General features: G+C 40.7%; 1 protein-coding gene across 20 annotated transcripts in view; it reads left to right on the forward strand.

The window, feature by feature from the left end:
• CLASP1 (cytoplasmic linker associated protein 1) overlaps window positions 1-17,739 on the forward strand; it is a 247,601-nt gene that overhangs the window by 176,427 nt on the left and 53,435 nt on the right. For all 20 annotated transcript variants that reach the window (XM_075001118.1, XM_075001117.1, XM_075001119.1 and 17 more), the window contains 4 exons: window positions 3,618-3,681; window positions 5,921-6,084; window positions 7,060-7,138; window positions 8,749-8,892. In XM_075001118.1, the coding sequence (XP_074857219.1) occupies window positions 3,618-3,681; window positions 5,921-6,084; window positions 7,060-7,138; window positions 8,749-8,892 (451 nt within the window). The remainder of the gene's footprint in view (window positions 1-3,617; window positions 3,682-5,920; window positions 6,085-7,059; window positions 7,139-8,748; window positions 8,893-17,739) is intronic.

The following is a 17,739-nucleotide window of genomic DNA, read 5'->3' on the forward strand; positions in this document are numbered from 1 at the left end:
CATCCATACAGCTATCTGCAGCATGCTGGCTCAACAGAGCTAGTGTGACTCTGTCTACCAGGTTTCTACCATTGCCACTTCCTTGGTGGTGGCAATGTTAGAGCAGTAGAATAGACAGGGTATGAGCTCATTAAATTTTTTATTCAGCTTGCCCGCCATCTCCTTGAGCACGCTGCTGTCTGTGCCATGGTGAGAGATTTCTTGCCAAAATGCTAATGTTCAGACAAACAGTGTGTGCTACAGTTTTCACATGACTTACGTAGTTTACCTGCATACCCCATGTATATGCATTTGATAGCAAACAACTCATCCCAGTTTATCGGCTTTTCAGTGAATCAATGGTTCATATTAAATATGGGGTCAAGGCATGCTGGGAATGCTAGATAAAATTATTCATTAATGTTTATCTGTTGCTCTAGAGGAAATTGTGTTTGACCCTCATATAGACAATGTAGCTTATCATGGGGTAGAAGAATTTGTATTTTTAAAAACTGTGTGGTTTTTTTGATTGACAAAAATTGTGTTGAAGGTGAAAGTCTCCGTAAGCAAGTTGTTTGCATGTGGCTTTTAATGGACCTGTTACTTGAAAAGAACTTTCATTTAAAAAAAAATCTGCTCTTTACAATATTTGTAAACAAGTGCTTTAAGTGTGTTACAAAATGGCAGTTGCCTTGATAATTACACAACCTTAGCTAGGTAGCAGAGTAAATATTTCATTTAAGGTTCTCTTTTCAGTTGCTTGGTTTTTTTGTCTTATCAAGCTAAGTAAAAATGCGTTTAAGAACAGTGATGTGTTCTGACTGACAATAGAGAGGGTGGAAAAATGCTCTTCTGCCATTTGAAAACAAAAAAGCAGTCCAGTAGCACTTTAAAGACTAACGAAATAATTTATTAAGTTATGAGCTTTCGTGGACAGATCCACTTCTTCAGATCATAGCCATACCAAAACTGCTCATCACCTAATAAATAATTTTGTTAGTCTTTAAAGTGCTACTGGACTGCTTTTTTGTTTTGATAGTATATAGAGTAGCACAGCTATCTCTCTGTTACTTTTTGCCATTTGAGAAAGACTTTCCTATCACTTTAGCACATGGGTGTCCAACCTTTTGGCTTGCCTGGGCCGCATTGAGTGAAGAGGAATTGTCTTGGGCCGCATATAAAATAAATAATATAGTTAATGTATATAAATCACATAATAATGTTAAAAGTTTACGATCTTGTGGGGCCGCATTACTAGCTGTCCAGGGCCGCGGGTTGGACACGCCTGCTTTAGCACCTTATTAGGAGTTCCTAGAAGGTTTACATATGGAGACATACACTCATGCATACAGATGCAGCTTTCGTGGTGTGATAAAAAAACATTTTTAGTTCACCCTTTTGTCAGGGTTTTAAAATATGCTTCCCCATGTATACACTGTTTTGTGGCATACCGTAACACAATGGCCCTCAGTCTTTCCAGACTACAATACCTCTTTAAGGAGTCTGATTTTTGTCTCGAGTGCCCCAGGTCTCACCTCTCTTAAAAACTACTAAATACTGTACGCATATTTCAGCCACAGAGCATTAGCCCCTGTTAGTCTATACTGTCACAAAACAAAAAAGCAGTCCTGCAGCACTTTAAAGATTAACAAAATGATTTATTAGGTGGGACAGACCCATTTCTTCAGATCTGGAAGAATTGACACATTTCAGTGGGAGAAATGTTTTGAAGCCAAAGCCCGACTGTCCTGGGCTGAAGCCTGTATCTTAGCTTTGTGGGGCCCCAGGTTCACCTTGCCCCCTGCTAATGCTGGCCCTGCACTTGTGACAACCCCTCTGGCCCCACCCCCGAAGGGTTCACAACCACCAGGTTGAGAAACAATGATCCAGATGGTTGAGTGCCCCTGGAAGATCCCTGCCTATGCTCTGGGGTATGCATATCCTAGGCTGAAAAACAATGGATATAGTCAAAACAAAAAGCAGTCAAGTAGCACTTTAAAGACTAGCAAAATAGTTTATTAGGTGAGCTTTCGTGGAACAGACCCCCTTCTTCATACCATAGCCAGACCAGAACAGACCAGGTCTGAAGAAGTGGGTCTGTTCCACGAAAGCTCACCTAATAAACTATTTTGCTAGTCTTTAAAGTGCTACTTGACTGCTTTTTGTTTTGATAGTGTATAGACTAGCACGGCTTCCTCTCTGTTACTAATGGACATAGTGTGTTTTTAATAAGGATCTGATGATGGTCCATTCTCACCACACTTAAGTGTGAAAGAAGGTAGGCTACAATTCTGATTTTTGATGCCTGTGTATATGGGGACAGTGAGAATCCAAAGTGAGAAGACTCTGGGAACACTAGTTGATAGGGATTCCTTGGTTATATAGCTCTTGCAGAACATTATTGTTCTTAGTTCTAGTGGCTTGCAATATATCGAACTGTGCTACTGCCACTGTTCCCTTAGCTAGAAGGACTTTCCTGGGTCTGATCCTGGATTAGATGTTATAAACCAGTACTAGGGCTTCCACCATCTCAGGTTTAAATATTGTATTGCATTTTTAATATTTTACATTATTTCTGGCTTTGCTGATGTTTAAATTTGCCCCTACTTCAGAATTTTATTCTCTCCAGAGTAGTTCAGGCCGTTTCTTAGATTAAGGTGGTGCCTGCTTGAGTATTAGCTTGCTAAACCCAAGGTTGTGAGTTCAATCCTTGAGGAGGCCATTTAAGGATCAGGGCCAATCCCACAGCTGGGGCTGCCAAGGTGCGGGTACTCAGTACAGGCAAGTACTGCACGAAAATATCACTGCTTACAATACAGTTATGTGGGTGACGATCCCTCCTATTATTTGTACATAAGCTCTCATTTAAAAACCACACAGTAACTACAGACTACTAGTGTACCCTGGCCTGTTTTTGAGGTTTGTTTGTGCTTTTATCTGTGTGGCTGGAGGTCAATGGACAAAACTCTTTTTGTGGAGAAAGGAAGCCTATAATCCTGAACTCTAGGTCTGTGAAGATGAACTCTGCATTCACCCATTCCCTCTGATTTGAGAGGATACTACAGCATTGCCAAAAATGAACAAACAAACCCAGCATTGCGCTTATTCTGAGGTCCTTTGTTTGTTTTCACTTAGTTTTTAATCAAGCAAAATTTTCATGGGCTCCGCTGGTGTTTTTGCCTGAGTGAGAAAAACCAGTAAGGGCCTTAGGATTTGTCAATATATTATTTGCGGCATTTGAGATGGAGTTTTAGCACTTAAAATGTTATGTAACTTGCCTCTATCTAAGTATGGACCCATGCACAATTCTGCCCATAAAGAACTCCATCTGCCCTTTCTGTTGTTCACCGTTTGCTTATGCCGACTGTTCCTGGCTGCTAGGAGCCATCCCACAGTGCCCCCATTAAAAGTACAACTAATACAAGTGTTCCTGGGGCAGACACACATCTCTGATACAGAAGAGCAAAGTGTATGCCCCCAGAAGCAATGTGATTACTGCAGTAGCTGTATGCTGAGGCTGCTCAAGTAGCCCTCATTTAAAAGACCAGATCTCCATCTTTTTTCAACTGTCAATCTAGTCTGCTCTGTTGTGAACAAAAGATTTAGCGTTTAATATTATGTTTTGTTGTGTGTTTTAGCCGAGTTGAGTTAAAACGGCTGTGTGAGATCTTTACGCGCATGTTTGCTGACCCTCACAGTAAGGTAATGCCTTTTTGGCTTACTCTTTTTCATTATGGTGTCTACAGTTCTGTCATCGTGATCTGGGTGGTTGTTTTTTTTACCTGTGACCTCTGCTGGATAGAATCTGCACCAATTACATGTATGTTACAGACTCTCCCATTAGTTCAGGCGGTAGCATTCTGTTCTTTTGGAGCTCAGTCCTGCCCCAGGAGTTGGATGCTCCCACCCCTTTCCAGGCACTTACCTTTCAGAATCCCAACAGTGGAAGAGAAGGATCTGGATTTTATTTCTGTTCCTGTGGCAAGTGGCAATGATATGCAACATGATGACATCTGTGAATACTGAAAAGGCCACAGTTTCGTTACTATATGAATTATCATTTATATGTACTAGGCAGCAGTCTGGAAACTCTGCTGGCTGACTTTTTGTTTTTTGTTTTTTTTTAAATTTACATGCAAAACAATGTTGATCATATGAGCACTTCACCATCTTTCTAAGCAGTGGGACAAGAACATCTCTCTATAGATTTACCAATCTTTCCTTCTCTAAAGTGTCTGTCCCTCCCTCCCCTGGAAGGTACTCAAGACACAACGCCCCTCTGACTCTGGCATTCTGTCCATGCAAGCAGGGACAGGAAGTGTCAGATCAGAGGAGTGTGTATCATAGATTAGGGTTAGAATATACTTCAGAACATCATCTCGTCCAACCCCCTGCTCAAAAGCAGGAGCAACCCCAAATAAAATCAACCCAGCCAGAGCTTTGTCAAGCCTGTCCTTAAAAACCTCTCAGGATGGGGAGTCCACTAGCCCCTCGGGAAACCCATTGCAGTGCTTCACCTAGTGAAGTAGCTTTTCCTGATGTCCCACCTAGACTTCCTACTCTGCAACTTAAAACCATTGCTGCTTGTTCTGTCATCTGCCAGCACTGACAGTAGCCTGCTCCATCCTCTTTGGAACCCCCCTTTCAAGTAGTTGAAGACGTCTATCAAATCCCCCCTCCGTTTTTTTCTGAAAAATGTAATACTGCTTTGGACAGATCTCCTCACTGGGGAACCTGGGATGTGTTGTGCCCAGAAGGTTAGACATTTATATAGCTGATGAGACCATCCACAGTTATATTTGAACGGATTAAAAGTAATAGTTAGATTAATAAACCCTAGTGCTTGAGGGCATGTAGCAACTGATGGGGTCAGGTGCAGACTTCCTGTATGAAGAGGTTATTCCATATGTGCCTACTGCAGATCTTCCTTTGGTGCATCTCTTATGGCCACCATTAGGGACAGGATACTACACTAGATGGGATCACTGGTTTGCTGTGGTCTGGCAGTTCCCATGCAAGAGAGCTCAACGCTTCGGCTTGTAAATTTCTCTCTGATGTAGCATTACTAGTGTCAGGTGTGATTGTGTTTGCAACTTGTGAAAAGTTAGATTGTTCTACACTAAACCAAATTCTTCTGTTACATTGGTATAAATAGTCAACTTTATTGTCTTAGTAGATTTCATTGCAATTTGACTTTATGACACACATTTATTATTAGGGGAGTTACTCCAGATTTACACCAGTGCAACTGAGGTCAAAATTTTGTCCACAGCTACTAATTAGGGGGTTCGTCCATGTTGAATACATGTAGCATTTAGGCAGGCTTGTCAGATTGAGCCACAGGTATTACAATGAATTAGGGAAGGTGGAAAAAAGAACTAACAGGGAAATTTTTCATATTATAAATTCATAAAGGGATATATGCAGACGACAACTAAAATACCTAATCCTGCTATACTTACTCATTTGAATATACCTTTTGGCTTTAAGTTCCTATTCATATGAGTAAGGAGAATGGTTTTAGTCCAAGATGCATGATATTTAAAATCTATGATGAAAAAAGAGAGATTAAAAGTTTTTATAAGCCATTTATGAATCCACTGAAAATTGCACCAGAGCAGTCAGCATTGATTTACTCTGTGTACTAACGAGTGGTTTGTTTTATTGCATGGCCTGCTTTGCGGTGGAACTCACATCAGAGAGTAAGTGTATTCTTTCCCTTTTCCTAATCTCTTTAGTGTGACATTTTAATATGGCACATCCTGGATGTTTGATGTCAGTAATGTCTAGTGCTGACAGTTCACTGAGAACATCCATACGTAAAGGTGTCTATAACAAAATCATTCTGAAATGCAGATTTTTGTAGACGTTCTCTTGTGCTAAATTCTGATTAAATACATAATTTCCCCCTTTTTTAAAAAAAAATGGCATTTATTTGCAGGTTTTCAGCATGTTCCTAGAAACCTTGGTAGATTTCATCATCATTCACAAGGACGATTTGCAAGATTGGCTCTTTGTTCTTCTGACGCAGTTGCTTAAGAAAATGGGAGCAGATTTGCTGGGATCTGTGCAGGCAAAAGTTCAGAAAGCTCTGGATGTAACGAGGTATGATGTGCAAATGTTCTAGGGATGCTTTAATCTGTCACCTGTCATGCACCTCCTAGACTCTGTTTGTGGATGGACAATGTTTCAGAAACACAGCATCACCGCACTTGGTTTCCAGAGATGGACCAGATTCAGCCTGTGTCAACCTGTACTACGCTCACAGAGAAGTTAGTCTGGATGTTCGCCAGTGTAAAAAAGCAAAGTCCCCAAAATCAGGTTTAAATAATTGGCCATATTTCCTCTTAACTGCACTAATTTTATGTTATTTAACTCTATTCATTTCAGTGGAGTTATTTCTGATTTACATTCACACAGATATGAGTAGAATAATTTCTCATATGTTTAAAAATAGGTAGAGACCACCTTTTTGTTCTGTATTTGTACAGCACCTAGCACAATGGGGCCTTGGTCCCTCATGAAAGCTCCTACATGCTATGGTAATATACTTGAACCTCTGTATTCCGGGCATATCTAATCAGGAACACCGTGGTTGGAGGTGCTGCCACTCCTCTTCCCCCTACCCCTCACCCAGGAGAACAGCAGCACCCCAATTCACTTTCCCTGGCATGGAAAACCACATGTGCCCCCCTGGCATGAGACGCTAGGTAAGTGCCCCATTCCCCCTCATGCCCAGACCCTGCAGTGTCTACATGACCTGATAGAATTCTTTAATTTGGCATACCATGTTTGCTAGGTTTGCCAGATTAAAGAGGTTCAAATGATAATACAAGCAAATATACTTACCTTTCTGTTAGCACTTTAGGCTATTAAAAGCAAAAGCACACTGATCTTTCTTTGTGGTCACACTCAGTGTTTGTTGCTGTTTTTCATTTCTCCCAACTTGGATGATGAAAGGTGCATTATTATGAAGTGCTGAGCTTCTTAAACTTGTTCATGAACATCTAGCAAGTCAGTTTAAATGTATTAAAATGTGCCGCCTCTAATAATTGTGGGTTTGTTTTTCTCTCTGAACAGGGATTCTTTTCCATTTGATCAGCAGTTCAACATTTTGATGAGATTTATTGTAGATCAGACTCAAACACCAAACCTCAAGGTAAGCAACGGAAACCTTGGCATTGCAGCATAAACACTGTCCCTTTAAATCTCAGGGTGTATTTTAAAACACTTCATCGTATGTGAGTAGCTAATATTCACAGGCAAGATGACCAAGTGCAGAAGAGCCAGATTCTAAAAGGTATTTAGTCACCCAAAGATGCAGCTGGGCACCTAGTGGGGTTCTAATGGACTGTGGTGCCTAATTCCCATTGAAATCAAAGCATTTTTGAAAATCTCAGTAGGAAATCAGCAGTGCTTTGGTTACCTTAATGCTGAAGGAATTTTGGTAATGGAGTCTGTTCTTGTAAGTCATGTAAGTGCTTTAAAAATTCATTCAGGAGTAGTATCAACCTGTTAAGGTCCCGACACTGAAGGAAGGTGGCAGTTTCTAGGAGCTTTGATAGGAAAGCATTTTCCTGGCAGATGGATCTTGTTAATTACAAAAAATATAAATGGGTCTCTTTCATACAGAGATGGCTGTGGTCTGGAGCATGGGTGCACGTCTGGAGCATGGGTGCACAAAGCTGGGGGAGGGCCCTTTTGGGCAGGGCATGAAATTTTATGAGGGGGGCTCAGCACAATCAGCTGCTTGGTCTCGGGCTCCTCCATCTCATTGAAAATGCAGAAATATATTAATGTTTTTATGTATGTGTATTCACATTTGTATACCAATTAATAAAATCTTTACGTTCTACACATTTATTTTCTAACCATCGAAATTTCTGTTGGTTTGAAGTACATTTGATTGGGGGTGGGGCGCTGCTAATTGCAGGGATGAAAAGTGGAGCCCCGACATAAAAAAGTTGCTTTCCCCTGATCTGGAGGAGATATATTGAACCTGAGATTTGTTTTGTTTACAGGGGTCTTGTCCATACTACCACAGGCTGTCAACCTAAGTTACAAAACTTCAGCTGTTGAATAGGAACAGAGAGATAGCCGTGTTAGTCTATATACTATCCAAACAAACTAAAAGACAGAGTTCTGTCGAGAATTTGTCGACAGAATGCTTTAAGTGCCCTTCTTTTGTTTTCTAGATGCATGTATAAGGTCTCTTATGCAAGAGGCAGAATGCTGTTGCCATAAGTAGGAACTCAGGGCCTACTGGAAACCCAGCCTGGACCCTTTAAAAAAAAAACAAAAAAGACAGGAGTCCAAAGTTTTTCCCAGATGGAAAATGCTTCCATATAGATGTTATTGCTAGACTGCAGCTGCCCCAGCAGTCAGTAGAGGAGCAAGAGGGTTCTTTTTTGGTTCTGAAACATGACACACGGCTACTATGGAATTCTATAGATCCTCAAGTAAATTCAAAAGGGTTTTAGACTATTTTCTGTAAAACCCTATCATTTAAATTCTATAGGAGTTTTCCATAAAGGTATGTATATCTTGTAACAGATTTTCAGAAGGGTGCTCTGTCTTCATTAGTCATAAACACTAGTATAGGCCTGTCCAGTGAACTACAAGATTGTCCAATTAGTATTTCTTTTTCACTCTAGCTTATTACAGAGCAGAGCTTGCAAGTGCTTTATTTGGCACAGGTTATTTCTGAGAGAGATCCACCCTCCATCATCTCATCAACAAAAGATGACAATATCCTTTTACATTTCTCAGGTGAAAGTTGCAATCCTGAAGTACATCGAGTCCTTGGCAAGACAGATGGACCCAACGGACTTTGTGAACTCCAGTGAGAACAGACTTGCTGTATCTAGAATCATAACTTGGACAACAGAACCAAAGAGCTCAGATGTAAGAAAGGTAGGTTAGAACAATAAGTTTTTGCAAGTGGGACTGTTACTCTGCATGGGTCTGAAGACAATTAAAAATTGCGTGGTTAGGTGCTTTCTTAAGTTTGTTTGTTTTACTTCCCCTATATATAGTTCTTAATATTAATTAATTAAAATATTTTCAAAGTGTTGTGTTAGCTTTATGTCTATTATGTAACCATTGACATAAAAACAAAACCTTTGACGTTTTGGAATTACGTAAGTGTAATGAAACAAAACAAAGTATTTATTCATGCCACACGCAGTCAACCTGTGGAACTCATTGCTGCAGGATGTTGTGAAGGCTGAAAGCTAACAGGTTTAAAAAAAGAATTTGATAACTTCATGGAAGGTAGGTCCGTCAGTGGCTGTTATCCAAGCTGGTCAGGGATTTATCACCATGCTCTGTGTAGCCCTATATGTCCAACAGCTGGATGCTGGGACTGGACTGCAGGGGATGAATGGATCACTCATAATTACCCTGTTCTTTTAATTTCCTCTGAAGCAGCTGGCATTGCATACTGTCCAAGACATCATATTAGTCTAGATAGACTATTGGACTAACTCAGTATGGCCCTTCTAGGGTGTTTTGAAATATCTTTGTCCATATTTTCCTCCATACAAAATGAGGAATTATTCACCATTACAATACAAAGAGAAAGTAGGTTGATCAAGTGTGTATTTTGGTAGGCAGTTGGAGCCACATTGGAAGTAATTTCTTTTGGTCATTTAGCTACAGATCAAATGTTCTGTACATGATGTGCTTCAAAAGAAATCTGATATAATCTCTGAGGTATGGTATTTAAAAATATCGCTAAAGTGGTGAGTACCTTCAGCTCCTATTAAAGGTGGTTGGTTTGTCTTAGCTAGAAAAAGCTGTCAAGTTTTTAGATCAGATTTATCTAATACGAGCTAAGTTGATGCTTTTTCATAACAACAGATGAACTAACATTGAGCTAACAGCGTCACCCTGAATCTGCACTAGGAAAAAGGTAAAGTTTAGATTGCATTTAGCTAATATGTTGGTGAAACAGCTGAAATGAAGGGCACTTTTCTGAGTTAAGACAAATCCAATGGAAGTTTCAGGGTGTTTAGCAGTTCGTCACAATAGACCCTTAAAGTAAGATGAAGGTCCCCAGAAAGACACAGAAGAACAAAAGATACCAGAAATTTCACCAGTAAAATGTGCAGAGTCTTAATTGTTTGAATGTTTCACGTCGTATTAATGCCAAAATAAGATGTTTGCATTTCAGAACTCAAGTAAAAAGGGGTACTGTTGCTTATAAATAAGCAAATTCTTATGGTGAATGGTTACTTCTTATGATGCATGACTTAATATGTATTAAAAATATTCCTTGAGTATCAAAGGGTACTGCAAATGCATCAGAGCTCGTTGATATCGGCCAGGCATCTCCAAAGGAATCTTTCACCTGCATGTTATACACATTCTAGCACAAGCTGGTGAGATCTAGAGAAACATTTTTGTGCTCTGTTGAGAGGCAGTCCCCCTCAGGGCTTATTCACAGAAGTGCTAGCTTCAGCAGAACAGTTCCTGCCTTGGGTAGCAGCTTTGATAACTTCAAACCTCAGAGTAGATCCAAATCCATCTGGAATATGCATTTCCATTTTAAATCAAAAAGAATTAAATGAAAAATGAAATTTCATGCTTGATCTCTAGGCTTCAGAAGAACCCCAGGCATTTCAGTCTGACCAACTTACTGCTTGGCAAAGTGTGTTGAGAGAGAGTGCGTGTGTTTGTGCTGGAGTGAATTATTTGGTAGCTCAGTAAAGCTCTGTTTAACTATTAGAAATGTGGCTTGAAAGGTGAAAGACAAAATCTACAGGGACTGTACAGCTGAAAAAAAAATGTTTCCACGGTTAGGTGTCGTCGTTGCTGCATGCAAAATTAAATGAAGAGCTGCTGTAAATTTGGGTACATAGGACAATCAGATTCCAGTATTGTTAAGAAGTTTGGTCATTGTATATTTGGAGTGTCCATTTATAGCTTCGTTTACTGCAGAGATCTGGCTACTTCTATCTAAACAGCTACTAATTGTCACGCTGCCTTGGAGGCTGATCTGAGATTACTGAATCTGTTTTGTTAAAGTCCATATGAGGCTAATACTCTTAGCTGAAAAAGCTTTATTGTAGGTTATTCAGTTAAACCAAAACATTAATTTGTTACTAAAAGTGAGCAGAGTGCACGTGTAATCCATCCCTTAATTTGTCAGCAACAGAGGTGGACAAAGTACCCAAATTGTTACATGTGTGTCTCTTCATGTGGGTGCATATGTGCTTTTACTCAAGTAGTTTTCCAGGGATGCACTTTTACTCAAGTAACTTTTTGGATTCTTTTTCCACCTCTGATCAGCTGTAACGATGGTTTTATAGATGGATAAGTAAGAGCCAGATGTCAGGAGGCACACCATGCAAGCTGTGGACATGACATGAGTTAGCAGCAGCAAATGGTTGATGTAGAATTATAAGCCCTTGTCTCTGGCAAGCTTGCAATCAATAAAGTTGTTCAGTTCATTATTGTATAATGAATTTAATGATCACAGGCCAGTTTAAACAGCCAAAATTTGCTCTGAAGAACCCACATTAAAAACATGTTTTGTGGCGAATGTGGAATAAAGAATCCATTCCCAAACATTTGCATCACAATTCTTTGTTTATATTCCAGAAGAACCTGAAGGAAAAGTTTTCTCTCTTAGTGAATTTAGTGCATGTGAAAAGGATCAGCTTGCCAGCTCTGGGGACTGAGGTTCTCTGACTGCAGAATAGTATCAGAGAGGTAGCCATGTTAGTCTGTAGCTTCGAGAATAACAAGAAGTCTTGTGGCACCTCATAGACTAACAGATATTTTGGAGCATAAGCTTTTGTGGGCAAAGACCCACTTCATCAGATGAATGAGTGGGGGGTGGTTTCAGAGGGGTATTTAAAGAGTGGGGTCCCAGTAAGATGGAGGGCCAGAGCTGCCAAAGTCTATTCAGCAAGGTGGGCCATTTCCACCTCACTCTTTAAATATCCCTCTGAAACCACCCCCCCACTCATGCATCTGATGAAGTGGGTCTTTGCCCACGAAAGCTTATGCTCCAAAATATCTGTTAGTCTATGAGGTGCCACAAGACTTCTTGTTGTTCTCTGACTGTGGAATAGATATCAGCAATGCAAACTGCCTTGCAGCCAGACATGGAAAGCCCAGCTGTGAGGCTGTGTCTACACTGGACATAGCAGTCCACTGCTGATATGCAATTTTAGCTACGCAATTGGCGTAGCTAAAATTGATTTATCAGCGGTTGACTGGTATGGCTATCTACATTGAAGAAGGTTGATGAGAGCGTTTCTCCTGTTGACCTTCCTTAATCCATGCCACCCGTGAGGAGCTCCAGGGTCAACTTCACTGCAATGTGATGCCCTTCTAATGACAAAATGGCTTCAGTGGGGCTCAACCTTCGGCCTCAGGTCCCAGCAAAGCCTAAGCCAACCCTGGTGACCCCGTTCAAATGGAGTTCATGATCCACGTTCACATCCTGAGTCCCAATTTGAGACCTATGGATCTGGGAGTTGCAAATGGACTGATTAGTTATTTACTCCTTTATTGTTGTGGGTATTGAAGTTAAGATGATCCATCTGGAATTCCCCAGGTTGTCCTTATTCACCTTTTTATAGATGAGCATGTTATGCCCTCTTCCCGTCCTCTAGACGCTCTCCCCATGGCACTAGGTTTTGAGGATGATTGCTGATGGTTCATACATGTCCTCAGTCAGCACCTCGAGTATTTTAGAGTGTCTGTCATCAGGCCTTGCTGACTTGAAAACATCTAAGTTGTCTATAAGTAATTTTTAACTTGTTCTTTCTCTATTTTAGTCTCAGATCCTGTCTCATTTTCATTGGCATTCACTGTGTGAGGCGTTTTTTCCATTTCCATATTTTCTGTTTGTCGTCTTTCCTGTCCCATTGAGTAACGGGACCTCCCCGACCTTGATCTGCCTCATGCTTCTAATGTATTTGTGGAATGTTTTCTTGTTACCCGTTGTTTCCAGCTAGTTTAAGCTCATCTTGTTACTTGGCCTTTCTAATTTTATCCCTACATGCTTGTGTTGGTTTTTTTATGTTCCTCCTTTGATCTACTTTTTTATAGGACTCCTTTTTTCGAGTTTCAGATTACTGTAGATCTTCTGGTTGAAACCTGGGCAGTCCCTTGCCGTGCTTCCTTTCTTTTCTATGAAGTGACATAGTTTGCCTTTTTGCCTCTTACTAATGTATCTGTGAAAACTTGCCAAATCTTTCGAACTGTTCCACTTATACATGTGTCCCATAGGCTCTTACTTACTAACTCCTTGAGTTAGCACAAGTCTGCCTTCTTGAAATTTATTTTCTTTATGGTGCTGTTTTCCCTCTTGCCATTCGTTAGAATCATGAACTTTGTCTGGTGATCACTTTCTCCGAAGCGGTCTTCCACTTTCAGATTCTCAACCAGTTTCTCCCTCTGTGTCGAAACTAAATGTAGAACAGCCTCTCCCCAGTGGCTTTCTGTACTTTCTGAAATAAAAAATTGGCTCCAGAACATTCCAAGAATTTGTTAGGTAATCTGTGCCCTGCTATGTCATTTTCCCAATTGATGTTTGAGTAGCTGAAATCCTCCATCATCACCAAGTCCTGTGCCTTGGATGATTTCGTTAGTTGTTCAGTAAAGCCTCATCCACTTCCATCGGGTTAGGTGGTCTGTAGTAAAACCCCTGCTATGATATCACCCTGGGTTTTTTTTCTTTAACCCCTTTTATGCTTTCCCAGAGACGTTGGACAACTCTGTTTCCTATTTCTACCTCAACCTCAGTGTAGATGTATACACCTTTTTATTCACAAGGCAAGACATTCTCCCTCCACCCCCGCCCTCCATTCCAAGAGTTCTGCTGTGTTTCCAGAAGTGGTTTTTATTTGTGTATAAGTAATGCCCAAGTCTAAACTTATGAATCACTGTAGCTTTAAATAGTCATCGTCTACTTTAAAGAAATTTAGTTAAACCTTAACTAATACCAGTTAGTACTTGTGACATATCATCATTCCACCTCACAGTGAAATAGAACTAAACTTATTTAATTCACAAGGAAAAACTGTTGAGTGTGGCAACAATGTGTGCTCAGAACTGTTGTTAAGCTTAATTTGTAAAATGGGAATCTACAATGATACACAGAGCGTTCAGGGTAAATTATTTCCCCACCACCACCCATTTTAAAGACACCCTAAACTCTAGAGGGTTTTTATGCTGCTGCATATAAACTTGCTGGAAATAATACTAGAAAGGGATGAATGGAAATTCAGTGTGTGCAGAACAAAAACTATCCACCACATCACAGACCATCTCTGAGTAAAACAGGTTTTGTGGAGCACAGAATCACAGAACGCTAGAACTGGAAGAGACCTGGAGAGGTCATCGAGTCCAGTCCCCTGCCCTCATGGTAGGACCAAGCACCATCTAGACCATCCCTGATAGATGTCCGTCTAACCTGCTCCTAAATACCTCCAGTGATGGAGATTCCACAACCACGCTTGGCAATTTATTCCAGTATTTAACCACTCTGACAGTTACGAAGTTTTTCCTACCGTCCAATCTAAACCTCCTTTGCTGTATTTTAAGCCCATTGCTTTTTGTTCTTATTCTCAGAGGCCAAGGAGAACAATTGTTCTCCATCCTTCTTGTAACCCTCTTTTCGGTACTTGAAAACACTATCATGCCCCCTCTCAGTCTTCTCTTTTTTAAACTAAACAAGCCCAATTCTTTCAATTTTCCCTCATAGCTCATGTTCTCTAGACCTTTAATCTTTCTTGTTGCTCTTCTCTGGACCTTCTCCAATTTCTCCACATCTTCCTTGAAATATAGTTCCCAAAACTGGACCAGTAGTCCTCATAAGGCCTAATCAGCATGGACTGAATGCTGTCCTCAGATGCATTAGAATTGTGCATAGGTATCTGAGGGCACACTGTGTCTGTAAGCATGTAAATTACTGTCAGGTTCACTAAAATTCATTGCACTAGTGATACTATTCAAAAGAAGTCTGACCTTGTAGATGGATCATTGGACGGGCCTGAAAAGTCCTTGGTTCTGTTAGGAACTCTGCTGCTAGACTGCTTCCTGACCTTAGGCAAGTCAGTCACATCTGTGCCTCAGTTTTCTCACCTGAGAAATAGAAATAATGATTGTGAATTTGTTATATTGCACTTTGTGAAGAGCTGCTGATGAGAAAGTTCTGTTTATGGGCTGGGTATTGTTATTACCGCTCAGGAAAAGTGACACAAAATTTCAGTGCAAATAGTAGTGATGTGGGTAAACTGGAATTAACAATACATTAGCATGTGATTACTGATAGTCCCAGGGGAGTTACCATGCAGTCCTTACTTAGGCAAAGCTATTACACGGTCAGGCTCTATATGGGGAAATAAAGACAATGAACCTAATATTTCTGTAATTTGCAGGGTCCAATCCAACTTTGCTGTTACTCCGTTGGTTCAGCTAGGCACCTCATCCCTGGGTATATAACTCAATTTCTGCTGAATTCGGATCAATTTTACATGCAAAGAAGCTTCGTATTAAAGGCTTGCATGGGACTGAGGAGTTTAGTTCAGAATGTGGGGTTGTCCCGCACCATGAGGAACAATGACAATATATGCAAAAACCCATTGTCCTTGGCACTTTAAAACAAGTTTTGTTCAGGTTGAACAGGAACCAGACTTCCCAGGGTGATAGGCCAGTACTTTACATGACACTTTGCCTGCTGTCCTGTTACTAAGTAAAATCCAGATCCCCTAGACACGAGTGATAAAACTCCCACTAACCTCCATTGGACCATGATTTGGTTCTTTGGCTTAACAGGAAAAACAGAAATCTCCCAGTTACCTGACATGTCCCTGGGGTATTTCTGCTGCTGCTGTGTAATTATTGAGGTGGTTTACTGAACACGCCTGGAATTGTTGAATGTTACCTGACATCCTTGGTGTCAGACCACAACGTCCTATGTCCTACTTGTGTATCTGAGAAATTGGAGCACTGCTTTCTCAACTATTCTAATTTTAAACTTTGCTGTGGGCAGGGTGTCCTCAGCTATATTCATGCAACTGCTCTGACCCCCAGCGGCAGCCTACCTAATCTGTGTGGGTAACCCGGAAGAATGGTGTTCAACTCAGACGACAGAGCTGTTGCAAAGACAGCAGAAAAGCACAAACCTATGTAGTATCACTTTGACTCACACTATGATGAAATTTACCTCAGTGTAGAGCCTTCGCCGGTCTCTTACGTTGTTCTATTGCTGATCCATCACTAGTGTAGATTTTACTCATCAGAGCCTAGGAACTGAAACAAGTTGGTAGCCAAAAAGGCTTCTGACGGGCGATTAAACCCAGAAACCCGACAAAGATTCTCTTAGGCCCAGGAGTGACCAAGAGACAGAGCACAAGTCTCTGATCCAACATGAGCCTGTTTTATGAAAAGTATTACATGATGTCGAAAACAAGGGGAAGGCTTTTGCAAACTAAGGACGCTATTTTGAAATTCTACCAGAAGAAAGATGCCAATCTAGCAGATACTCAAGTGCACAGAGGGAATCTACTGAAGAGTGTTGGCCAGAAAGGTGACTTTTTTATAGTAACAGATGTGAGCATGTCCCTTTGAAAGAAGGGGTAGAAGCAGCAACCTGAAGAAAAGAGTTTGGTTAAATATGGTTATTCTGTACTGCTCTCCTTAAAAGATAAGTAAATATGTAGGCTATACAAGGACTAGTGCAATGGCCAGAAGAACAATCCTAAGAAAATGCTAAAAGCCTCTTTTGTTACAGGACGAAAGGTGAAAAATGAATCCTAGAGCTTCCACAGTGCTGCTCAAACTGTTTGAGACGTGACTGGGCTGGCAAAAATTCATGCCTGATTCCTGGCTTATATGGTGCACTGCTGTGACTTAATTAAATGTCTGTGAAGGCTTTTAATGAACTGTAATTGCGGCATGCACGCTGAACATGTTACTGAGCAACAGCTAGTGATAGTCGTGGTCTTCTGTGATAGCATCAGGATAGAGAATATTGGCAGTGCTGTGGCTGATTGGTAGATATTAAAACTATGTTCCTTTGGTTTAGCAGATTGTCCTCACTTTTCTGGATCTGAAGGGTCTCCACACAGATTGCAGATGGGCTGCACTCCTGAGTAAGAAGGGTCTTTCAAATACAAAAACCTGCTGTATTTTTAATAGTACTATGAGAGTTCAAATAGGATTTCCAAGAAGCTATTGCAGATACACATTGTTGGTGATAAACAAATAAGACAAGTGCACTCTGTTGCACCAGCACTAAATGTCAAATGTTCATTTCTGAGTACTGACTACGTAGCTCAGTGATTTGCGCAGTTCCTTTCTCTGTGTGTGTGTGTGTGTGTGTGTGTGTGTTGTATGCACTTGTTCTGTGTGTGTACATGTACAAATACAGGAGGTATACACACCATTGGTACACAGACACATTTTTTTACAAGGAGAGGCAATTGATATACCAGAATTTTGTTCTTATGTTATTTGTGGGCTGTGCATTCACTTTGCAGTTTCTTGAACTAAATTGGAAGCTGAAGTTGGTGCTGTGAATTATTATGCAGGAGCTCATTATGGAGCAGAATTTGGAAGGTGCTGAGCACCTTCAGCTGCCATGGACCCCTGTGATTTGCTGGAACAGGCCTGTTCTTCTTAGACCTTTAGCTCAATTTTTGAACCTGGGTCTTCCCTTCCCTGCACTTTGTGTAGGTACTTACACCCGTGTAAAATGCAAACACTGTGTAAGTGACCAGAGAGCTCTGATCTGGTAAT

Source organism: Carettochelys insculpta, chromosome 8 (assembly GCF_033958435.1).
Source record: "Carettochelys insculpta isolate YL-2023 chromosome 8, ASM3395843v1, whole genome shotgun sequence".
NCBI lineage: Eukaryota > Metazoa > Chordata > Testudines > Carettochelyidae > Carettochelys > Carettochelys insculpta.